This window comes from Alosa alosa, chromosome 16 (genome assembly GCF_017589495.1).
Source record: "Alosa alosa isolate M-15738 ecotype Scorff River chromosome 16, AALO_Geno_1.1, whole genome shotgun sequence".
NCBI lineage: Eukaryota > Metazoa > Chordata > Actinopteri > Clupeiformes > Clupeidae > Alosa > Alosa alosa.
The window spans coordinates 5,068,549-5,080,400 of record NC_063204.1 but is presented as its reverse complement, the minus strand read 5'-3'; the positions used below and the strand labels follow the sequence as shown (position 1 = coordinate 5,080,400).

At 43.0% G+C, this 11,852-nt stretch overlaps 1 protein-coding gene across 2 annotated transcripts; it reads right to left on the bottom strand.

The window, feature by feature from the left end:
• Positions 1 to 546: 546 nt before the first annotated feature.
• On the bottom strand, positions 547 to 9,860 carry shrprbck1r (sharpin and rbck1 related). 2 transcript variants are annotated; one of them, XM_048265986.1, is made up of 14 exons: positions 9,194 to 9,860; positions 8,351 to 8,525; positions 8,133 to 8,219; positions 7,818 to 7,959; positions 7,617 to 7,707; positions 7,079 to 7,433; positions 6,827 to 6,939; positions 6,326 to 6,499; positions 3,836 to 3,996; positions 3,292 to 3,403; positions 2,900 to 3,079; positions 2,702 to 2,800; positions 1,594 to 1,737; positions 547 to 1,385 (listed from the first exon to the last, which is right to left on the bottom strand). In XM_048265986.1, the coding sequence occupies exons 1-14, from the start codon at positions 9,455 to 9,457 to the stop codon at positions 1,308 to 1,310; spliced, it is 2,175 nt and encodes a 724-aa protein (XP_048121943.1). In that variant the 5' UTR covers positions 9,458 to 9,860; the 3' UTR covers positions 547 to 1,307. The 2 variants fall into 2 exon arrangements, with proteins under 2 accessions (XP_048121943.1, XP_048121944.1); XM_048265987.1 differs by having other exon boundaries at positions 7,109 to 7,433; positions 9,194 to 9,859.
• Between the last annotated feature and the right edge of the window lie 1,992 nt (positions 9,861 to 11,852).

Here is an 11,852-nt window from a genome sequence, read left to right as displayed (position 1 = left end):
GCATAGGGCATGGTATTTCCATAACCGCGAGACAGCACTTCACGATGACGGCAATGAGTAGTTAACAGACAAGACGCAATCTATCTGAAATAACACCTATTTGAAGCCCATTTTTCTTTTATGTAACATATTGTGTATTAGTGTAGGCTACATAGCTTAAACGGTGTAGGCTATGTTTAAACAGTAGGGCCTATTGCGAGTTTAATGTCGACTTTAAAGTCGACACGTCGAGATTAAAGTCGACATTACATTTCAACTTTATTCTCGACATGTCGACTTTAAAGTCAACATGTCGAGTTTAATCTCGCCATGGCAAAAATATTTTTTTTTCTTCATGTGTGGCCCTAATACTCCGTCGTAGTACAGTAGGCCTAGTGAAGTCTACACAGCACAAGCCTTAAAAAGCAAGTAACATTTATGTGCATGAAAACCTGAAATAGATATTTTGAAACCTTTATTGGCCTGGCCCACGCCTGAACTCAGGCACAGTGTCTGAGAACTTTAAGTCCTGTCATCAACAAAAGAACGATAGACAACAGCTTTCCAGAGTGGCAGTAACCGTTTATTGCATTACATGAGTACAGTCTGGTAAATGTTGTAGATATTTAAATATATGCATATATTATTAAATGAAATATAAAGTTAGCCGCCACCAATACCACACTGACTTGTATTAAGGCACACTGGTAAAATCAGTCAGCCCTGAGGAGCTCATCTAAAGCCTGACTGTACACACAAAAACCTGATCCTTTCATGGCACTCTCCTTGATTTTAACAGGCTTTGGTAAAAACACAGGGCAAAACTCTCACACACAACACTCAGTCACTTGTTGCATACCAATTCACTGAAGAAATCCTATCCATAAGATTAGGTCAACAACAAGGTGAAGGACCATTGAACAGTCAAGACTACAACAGTGCTCCACATGCTGAATGATAGAGGAAGGTCCTCCTCAGCCAGAGAAAGTGCACATAATATGAGAAGACTTTATAATAAAAAAAATCAATTAAGTTAATTTGTTGATTAAAAACCCAAGAGTGCAACCATGTGCACAAAGGAGGCATGCATCTCTTGGCCAGTTTGCTGTGCAATGTGCTGCCTTAAAAACCCAAGCTCATAGCAGGGGTTAGCAAGGACACTTGTTGTCATGGATCAGTAACGCCATGGCTCTTGTTTTTGATGAGTTAACAGGTTAAAACAGCCTGTGTATGGCTGTGTAAGTGAACAGTCAGTGCAGTATTCATCTATACAACGTCTGTCTGGGTTTGCTAGTAATACTCATTGTGAGCTTTGGTTTGTCTTGCACTCAGTGGCAGTTCTGACACTTGGGATGGCAGCGTTGTTTAGCGTTGCAGCGACATCCCCCACTGGTGTCCCCAGGGCCCTAGAGAGACAAGATCCAGAGGTTAGTAAACAGTTGTACAGGCACATCTGTGAGCAACCATGTTTTCCAGATCTTTGATGACCATTTCAAATTATTTCAATAGGTGACATTTATTTCACATACATATTGTTTCATCATCTTGTAAAAATGTGTATTTTTTCAGATCAGAAAACACAGACACACAGACACACAAACTTCCTTTTCTTACCCCAGGTCCCCATCGTGGGCCTCTAGTGACCCAACAGATCTCTGTGTGACAGACCGTGCAGCGCAGCCAATCACATCCTTCTTTTTTCTGCACAATGATGCCACACTGAGGACAGTGCATGGCCTCACCAGACCGGACAAGAGTCTATGTACAGAGAAATTACATTATGAGGAAACTTCTTCATTCACACCAACAGAAAAATGCATTATAATGAAGCACTGTATTGTGGATTGTCTCTTGTGTTTGCATTCTGTCTGTGGTTTGATGACTTTGTGTGGTGCATTAGCATGCCCTGTTGGTTAACAACTGAAACTACAACCGGCTTTCAAAATGTGCCCTGTGATTCTGCAATTACGTAGCCTTGGTGAACACATATTCTGTAAACGCATTTGAATTTGCACCGCAGGTGCATTTGGTAACTCTCATTGGAGCCAATTTCCAAATCATCAAAAACCTAAGAACCAATCACAACTGCTTATCTTGTATGGGGCGGGCTTTGTACAATCACAGAGGAGGACAGTTGCCTCCACCAATAGCCGTGCTGATGGAGTCTTTGAATCATAGTAAACAAATGCATGTAAAACCTTAAGTCAGATGTTTTTGTTATACATCTAAAAGCATTCGGGTTTAGTGTTCCACCTTAAGTTTCATTTCCCCACCAGTTACAGCCCTTGGAAATGGGAAATGAACCAAGGATTTCCAGAGCAATTTGGTCTGGTGTTAGCCAAGCTCGCAATTATGTGGTTAGCTGGTTGTCATGGTTTCAACTTACTATGTGACTACAGTGATTAGATAGCTACCTTATGTGATGAACACAGTGTATGATGCAGTGAGCAGTTTGTCGCAGTTGTTGTGGACCTAACTACTATTGATGAATTTGACCAACAACAAAAAAGGCCAAATTGGCCCCAGCTGTGGCGCAACTGGCTGGGGCACCTGCACCGTACGCCGGCGACCCGGGCTCGATTCCCGCCCTGTGGTCCTTTCCGGATCCCACCCCTGCTCTCTCTCCCATTCGCTTCCTGTCACTCTCCACTGTCCCATCATTAAAGGCATAAAAAGCCCAAAAAATATACTTAAAAAAAAAAAAAAAAAAAAAAAGGCCAACCTTTAGAAGGTCTCTAGTCCTTCGTGCTGCAATGTCATTACTGGCCCGGGCGGCCAAATCATCCTGGTACTGCTTACAGTTCATCCCTTCGTGAATGGCCTGAGTGAAACGAGAGCGAGAGTGAGGGAGGAAAGGAAATATCGTACAAAAGACAATTTCAGAAATGTCGTCCGGTTGCTGTTGTGTCTCCATGTATACCTTGCAGAGGAGGCAGTTGTGCTTTCTGCACACAGGACAGTGAAATGTGTTGACCGTGTCCTCGTACTCACACCAGCCCAGGCAGTCAGGCGTGGCGCAGTGGTAGCTACCCTCACAGCGCGACTCGGCCACAGAGAGGCCCCTCTGCAACCACTGCTCATACTCTTCCACCGACACCAGCTGACAGAGAGAGAAAGAGAGAGAGAGAGAGAGATAGAACAACAAAGATGATGATGATGATAATGACGAAGATGTGGTGTAGCTATCTGACATTTCAACAAGCTCAATGGCAGTTATGATTGACATCCTTAGAGAAATAATGGAGTGTTTTCTCACACTATCTAAAATGGCAGGTTGTGTTAAAGCGATGATTCCGTTAAAAGAGCCCTCACCGCTCGTATTTCCCTCTCCTGTAGAGTGCAGTTACAGGCGTACAAATCGTCACGGTATGGACATGCCACCTGGGGATCTTCGGACATCTTGATCACTGAGCGTAGACAATCTCTGCCAAAGGAAAGGAACACTGATCAGATAAATTGCTATTTGAGTTCAGTACACCCATACATTTATGCCCAAGACTGCAATATATACTGTACAACAGTATATCACTGTCGTCAACAAACTCAAGGTGCTTTGAGCACATTGCAAGAGATTAACTTTTTTCCCCTTTCACAACACTATCTATAGACTTTGGATATTTGCATTTGATCACCTAAAATGTAAAAGAACGTTGCTAGATAACTTCTAGAGTTACTGAGCTCTTGACGAATGTTTCTACATGCCAGAATTATACCGAGCACTCCCAATCCCTCTGATTTAATGGGGGACCCTTAGTTAAATTTGATTGTAAAATTCTATTCAAGCCAATAGTTAAGCACTGGTCTGGAACTCTGCATTCATTCACTCTTTCCTCGTCTCCAGCAGTCTGTCTCTCACTTGCAGAAGCAGTGCAGACACTCTCTGAGTAGCACCCCTTCCCCTGGCTGCAGCTCCTGGTAGCAGATCCTGCAGTCCACGCTGTCAGGGTTCGGTACCAGGTCCTGGCCGTCCATCTGCACCAAACGGGCAAAATTGTCCCGGCGCTCTGCCTCTCTGGCCTGGAGATAATAAGGCAACACACATATACGTACACAAGACGTGCCTAGTACTATTGTGCTTCAACCAAAATTCTTTGTTTAACACAACTATACACAACAAAACAGATTCAACACAACAGTTTATTTAATGTAGGATACAGATTACATGTGTAACTTAATATTTATAATTGACATTAACATGGTAAATCGCCTGCCGTCAAGTACATTCAGGAATATGTCATGTGTCAGGACAGTTAGTATGTGGATATGACTTAAAACAAAACATTTTTCTTTAAAGGATATTAACATGTGAGGTCATGCCAAACCCAGCAGTGCAGATGAGATTATACCAAATACTGACAACCCAGATTAACCCATTCTTGCCCACCACAAGTAGTTTTTTCTTCATCCTACAATCCCTCTCAGGTCTTTCTTTTCATCCCAAAATTACAAATCTCAAATTAAAATGAATGGGCCTTATTTCATGCTGTGTAGTTAAAAAAAAATGTCACAGTCTTATTTAAAAACATTCCATTTGTACAAAGACACTCACTGCTCCCCTAACCCCGACCTATATACACACATTTACAGTCTCTATACACTAATGAAAACTTCCATCAATCCGTAGAAAATAAAATACAGCTTTGAGAGCTATACAACTTGCTTTGCTTTCTGGGAACTAAAACTGTCCAAAAGTTAACATTAGTGTCTGTCTGTTTGAACACAGCTTCACTAAAAAGGTCAAACAGGGAAGTTGAGTCAATGGATGCCAACGACAGGACCCGTAATGTCTAAATACTGAATTCAGCAGCTCTATGTCAGAGTAATCCTGCTGAGTTTGAGAAGTAGGTGCTGTTGTATGTATTGTTTGTCGACATGATGCATGTTTCTGCAAGTAGTCCTAATGGAGGTTGAACAGTGAAGAGGCGTTTGTGTGTGTGTGTGTGTGTTTGTGCGCATCTGTGTGTGTGTGTGTGTGTGTGTTCGTGCGCGTGTCTGTGTGTGTGTGTGTGTGTGTGTGTGTATTTGTGTGTGTGTGTGTGTATGTGTGCGCATGTCTGTGTGTGTGTGTATATTTCTTTCTGTGTGTGTGTGTGTGTGTGTGTATATGTCTGTGTGTGTTCGTGTGTGTATATGTGTGTGTGTGCGTGCGTGTGTGTCAGTAGTCCTGGTCGAGGTTGGCCAGTAGTGGGTTTGTGGGTTCAGCAGCGGCCCTGAGCTCCTCTCTTCTCCCTTTCTCCTTGGAAAAGACAAAGAGACAAAAGAGAAGAGAGTCAGCCTGGGGAAACCACTCCCCCCAGCAGCCCTCCACGGCTAAACCCCCCACACACACACACACACACACACACACACACAGCCCGCTCTTTCTGCCCTCTGCCAACCGCTTCAAAACTCCTCTCTGTTCCTATCCATTTCCAATGACCTCCTTTTAACAATTCTACACTTTAAACGACAAATGGGCTGTAGATATCACTGCTGGCTGAGACAAACAAATTGTTGTTGTTTTTTCAGATGGTGAAAATCATAATGTAAATCATTGGTCCTGAAAGGGAGGCTGCACCAGGCACGTAATTGGAGCGTTTTCGGTTTGCGTTGCGTCTGCTGCAACGATTGGCTTCCACTGTAAATCACTGAAACTGGCTACACCAGACGTGATAGTGGCGCGTACATTTAAAGAAATTAGAGCAGTCTTCTAAAACTATTCTTACGTTGAAATGTTAAAATCATTCATTAATTATTAAGCATGATTTTAACATTTCAACACAAAAACATTCATCACACTCACACCTACACACACGGACATGTCTATTCATGCACACACACACACACACACACACACACACACACACACACACTCATGCTTCTCTTCCACCCCCATTGTAATCAGTCCCCTGTAGCGTATTGTCTTGTCAAATACTGTCTTTATTTGTTTCATGTTGTTTGTGTCACATACACTGTCTATAATTTCAATAATCTCAAATAGTCTTTGTATACTGTACGTTTCATGTCTGTTACACTTAGTTGGGTTTTGTAAGGTTTGTGGGGTTTTGTTAATATTTGTATAACACCTTTGGAAAAACATAATAAAAAAAAAAAAAATAAATAAATAAAACTGTTTTTACGCTCTGCAAACAGAGCGCTTTAGTTGCGCACCTGGTGTAGCCCTGGTCTAACTCCACTGAACATCAGCAACATGCAAGGATTGTATTAAAACGCAGGCTTTGTAATGACTAATAGGAGAAAAAATTATGACTTATGAATGTGTCTGTGTGTCTATATGTGTGTCAGGGGTAAGTGTGTGTGTGTGTGTGTGTGTGTGTGTGTGTGTGTGTGTGTGTGTGTGTCTAACCTGTTGGTACTGTCGAACAGCTTCTTTCTCCTGCTGGATGCGGCGGAGCTCCATCGGGTCTGGTCTGTAACTCCCAGGGACGGTGTAGCTCTCCGGCCGGTCAGTGCTGCAGATCTCACAGCCAGGGCGAGTCGGCTTATTGATGAACGTGCAGGAGGGACAGGGCCAGCCCATCTACACACAGACACTTCAGTTTACAAAGATTCAGACCAAACACATCAGAAAATCACAACGGTGAAGGGAGTTTACATGTGGCATGGTATGCACGATTTGGAAATAAATCTTACATCTGAGAAGAATGTGACAATTTATGAAGTTAAAAGGTCGACTGATATTTAGCAGACGCTTTTGTTTACTATTGCGTTGGCAAATCGAACTTGGGTCGAATGATTATCAGTCTCCTGCTCCACCATGCCCGCACAAAAGAAATATAAGACATGATAGTCCACCATGTTCACCAAATACGCAATGCAGAGACCTGTATTGTTAACCTGTGTGTACCTGGTTGTTGTCTTTGTTGGACACAAGGGCTTCATTGAGCTGAGGCATCTCCAGGTGGATCAGGTCACGGATTTCACCAATGCCTAATCTCTCTGCATTTGCTGCTACACTACCTAAAAAAAAATAAAAAAAAATAAATAAAAAAACCAGCAGACTATTATAATCCTCTTTGAGGATGAAGGTGTACTTCTGCCGTTCAACTCTGTGACAAATCATCATGGTATTGCTTCATTTGTAAAATAAGCATTGTACCAAACAAGGCCTGCCCTGCAACATCCGCACCTGCGCTGTTGTGGCCCAGCCTGGTGGGCAGGGTGCTGTAGCCCCTCCAAAGCTGTGAGGCAGGCCCGTTGCTGGGTGAGGCTGAGGGAGCGGGAGGGATGGCCATGGGGGTGAAGGACGCGGCCGTGGAGAGCAGGGTGCTCTCCTGGTCCTGCTGGCACTGCTGCCGGCTCAGGTGGGCCTGCTGAGCCGAGAGCAGGTAGAGGAAAGCCGTGTCGCCGTGCTGACGCACGCCGTAGGAGGCCAATGAGCGCAGCTCGGTGCACAGGCACTGGCCAATCACCCAGCGCTGCACACGTGGGTGGAAGCCATACTCGACAAACACCTAGGAAAGAGAGGAGGATGCTGACATGACACACACACAAAAATAGAAAACTAAACACTATGGGTACACAAATGCAGGAGGGCTACCAAAGAAAGCTGCAACAGGTAAGACACATGACACCTCAGTAGAGTCATGTTTAACATTCAGTGTAAGTCATTAGGAAAGAGGAATGGTTTGTCTGACCTGTTGCTTGAGAGCGGCGACAGTGGTGTGGGGGAAGACTTTCACTGTGACACAGCAGGACGAGGAGGCATCCTCCACAACAACTGCCAGGCTACAGAATGCAAACATAGCACTCTTAAAATGGAACTGTGTGTGTGTGTGTGTGTGTGTGTGTGTATATATAGACACATCATAGGAGGGTGACAAAAATAGACTCCTTACTTTATCTCTGCATCTTCATAGTTTTTCTCAGAGGGCTGAATTCTCAGTGGCATCTGCTTGCGCGCCAGGGATGCAGCACACACTGAGGCCGCTTGAGTATCACCTGCTTCGATGGCCCGGGACAGCTCCACACACATCTCCTCTAAAGAAAGACGGACAGAGAGACTTTCAGAAGCCACGTGAGGGTCAAGTTGACACAAAGCAAACAAACACAGATTCACGGTCAGGTGGTGTTTACTCTATGGTATGCTACACAGACTCCTGGGAGATGTGTGTAAGTGAGGGGACCATCAGTGGGAATGAGGACTCTAGTACCTGTGCTGGGTAAGGAGGTAGAAGTTGGGTTGGGTTCTAGAGGCTCAAGCGCCAGTTGTCCATCACCTTGAGATGAGCCATCTGCCACTAATGGAAGAGCAAGGTAAAGTGTGGTCAGCTTTTTGGGTAATAGCATGTAATTACTAATTATTAATTATGTAATTAGATGGGGGAAATGCATTGAATTATCAAAAGACATGGATATGATGGAGACTGACCTCGGTGTGCCTCCCTAAGTGATGACATCACAACCGTAGCCCACTCCTGTGCCTCTCGCTCACAGCGAAAGTTAAAGGTGATGCGGTCATGTGGGGGTATCGCAAGGCTCAACTCATGACAACGTGGCGACTTCACCTCGTAACGGACTGCCCTGAGGTCAAACTCTGCAATGGACTGTGTGAAACAAAAAGATAAGAGTAAACTAAAAAACTTAGACAAGCTAGTGCCTTTTGTATGTCTGGTGTGCTGTGCAACATGACAATACCATTGTTATCATAGGTCCACATATTGCTTACAGTGCATAAAAGTACTATTGAATGTTCTGTATTGTTGAGCCTCCATAATCTCAGAAAATGAATTTGTCAACTCATGAGATGAATTCTATTGGGTAACTTGCTTTCAAGGCAGGAATAAACACTCCTTTAAATCTCTATAACCCTTGGGTAGGAAGAAACAAGAGGTGGTCACCTTTAAATCAACGAATATTTTTCACAAACAAAACAGTATAACCTGCAGTATGCTAGGTCTGGTTGGACACTTAGGCCTAAATGGACTAAATTAAATCCCAAGAAACTGCAGGTAGCTGTAAAGTACTGTAGCACCTCACTTGGTAACACGGATAATAATAAAAACAACACGTGACTTGTAACTGTACACTTCGTGACGGTCTTTGTGAATTTACAGTTCACATTAGCCACTGTATGACTTAATTGAATAATACAAGTCAAGTTTTGCATACATTTACATCTATTCATTTAGTTTTAGAAATATTATATAAGATTTAGCATTTGACTAAATTTCAAATCCCAAAACATGATTGCAGCGGATTGATTTATCCTTACCACACTTCGACCAGTGGTTCCGTTAGCGTCCCTTAACATCAAGCGGAATTCCCCTGCTTTCCCCGGGTCCATGCTAAGCTGAAGCCGAAGAGACTCATCGCCTGCCCCTGGAAGACAGAGCGGTCGTATACCAGAGTGGCATACTGACACCCGCACCGACATCAACACAGTGTTACAGCCAGATTGTGAGGCTCCATAGCCGGGAAGAGAGGAGGACGGAGCTGGTGTTTGGGGGTTCGTCCACCCGCCTGAACTCAGCGACATTTCGCTGATGTCTTCAGGCGGGGTTTACGGTCAAAAGACACACTGTTCCCTCTATGGTTTTCGTCTTGGTGCTGTCGCACAAAATCTGACGTATATTTATCGACCGTCCTCGCGTATAATACCCAGTTTCGTCATTATGCATAGATTTCATTTGCTAGCTTCATGCTAACAACAACGTAGTCTTGAACAGGAAGCGCGTACGCGCTGTAAACTCTCCTGTGAAACGTTGCGCCTCCGACGATGGATCCGAGTGTTGAACTGTGCAGGAGAGAGCATAGCACCGCGCTGGAGCAGCAGCGAGGAGATGTCCAACTTTATTTTGCCAGTGTCCGATGAGTCATCATGAGATCAGCAATTAGACCGTTTTAGGATTTTATTTCATCTCTCTATCTTTACTCTTCTTAACTGTATGCCTAATAGACAATAGATGCTGCTAGCTTCGAAATCTGAGCAACCTTGTTTTCTTACCAATTCGAAGTGGCAATCGTTCATTAATTATTAAGCAGGATTTGGCTTCATTGTCAGTCTGTCTAGCCTACCCTGCACCCATGCTCAGGCTTGCCGAATAACTTAACTTCAGTGATTTTTGTATAGGCTATATGAAGCATTGGAAAATTGGATTTTTTTGGAAAAATCACATAGCCTATAGCCTACTATTTCACACTCTGCAATATTTCTCTACTCGGGCTAACCCTACTACAATAACACGGGGCATTGTTTTGACAGCCTTATGCAGCATCCTGGTTAAACCCATGACAAACTACTGCAGAAAGGCTCCAAGCACAGGACTGTGGTGGTCATGCTCTTGTAAACCACTTTTCCTTAATTCGAGCCAATTCTGACTTATACCAATGTCATCCTGGAAGGTTAGTGAAGGAAAAAATCCAATGGGAATTCATGTGCAGTTCAGTGCAATACAGTGCATTCACAATAGCCACATACCATTGCTGAGCCTAAACCCTCATAAAACTGCCTCCAGAGACTTGTAAAGTGGCATTGTGCATGATGGATGCATTGCTCTGTGTGTTATCTTTCATACAGGCATACTAATCACTCTCTGGTATAGGATATGCCTAAATCTGGGGTCTGAGAGCATACCGCTTAGTGTGTCACCGGTGGCCTTGACCGGCCACAGAACACATGACTATATTCTATTGCTCTTCCTTCATTTAGCCTCACAGAACATTGTGTTGAAATGGATTCATCATGCATAGTGCCCACTTTACAAGCTGCTGGATATTCTGGCATTGTAGGCCTAAAGATCGGAGGTTACTTCAACAATTTCTTGAAGAATATTACAGGATGACAATATGATTCATCTGCCTCAAACTGTGAAAGAGTGGTTTAAGGAGGATGAGGAACGATTTTCACAGATGAGTCACCACATCCTGAAAAGTCTGTGGTATGTGAAGAAGACTTTACTTATTAGAGAATCAAGTTTTCTGTTATTGATACAAGATTCTTGGCACAAAATAATGCAACTCTGGACAAGAACAAATGAGTGACATATGGTTGTAGAAATAATGCCATGGTGAATGCATGATTGTGGATCATAAGCGTCACAATAAAAGTCAAGTTTGTTTCATCCATAATAATGGAAATTATTTTACCATTTTTTCAGAGTGAAACAAGCAAAACACTGTAATCAGTCTGTTATTACAGTGTACAGTGCTTATGCCCACTGCCATGCCCACATAAGAAATAAACAAGATAAAAATAAAAATAACACTACAAGATAATAAGTTAACATTAAATAAACACACATACAACTAGAAAAGTTCTACAAATGTACGTTTAAAGTGCTCATTGTGCTGCCTAACCTAACCACTTGTGGTATAAGATAGATAGATAGATAGATAGATAGATAGTTTATTGATCCTCAAGGGGAAATTCAAGGGTCTCAGTAGCATACAGACATAACACACAACATGCACTTACAGCAGAAATGGTAAACATAAGTATAAGTATAAACATAACTAAACTCCACTGTACAATAAAGACAGTAAGATAAGAAAGATAAGAAAACTAACAATACTAAATACACTATATAAATTAAATTAAGAAAGTCCAATGTGCTTGAGGGTGATCAAGCATAAGACGCTAGTAGTGACAGGGCCGGGACTGGTGAGGTGCTAAAGGGAGGGAGTGTCATGGTGAAGGTGCAAACAGTAGTCCAACCATAGTCCTTAGTTATGTGTGCCTGGCAAGGCGCTCAAGAGAGTGAGTGTCATGGTGAAGGTGCAAAAAGTAGTCCAACATTAGTCCAACAGTGCAACAGTGCAAGAGTAAGGTCTAGAGACCAGCATAAATAATATAGACAAATAGCAGAGTGAAGTAAAGTATAATGTAGACAAGGTAAAATAAAAAAAACTATTTCAGTGCAAGAACAGGTTGA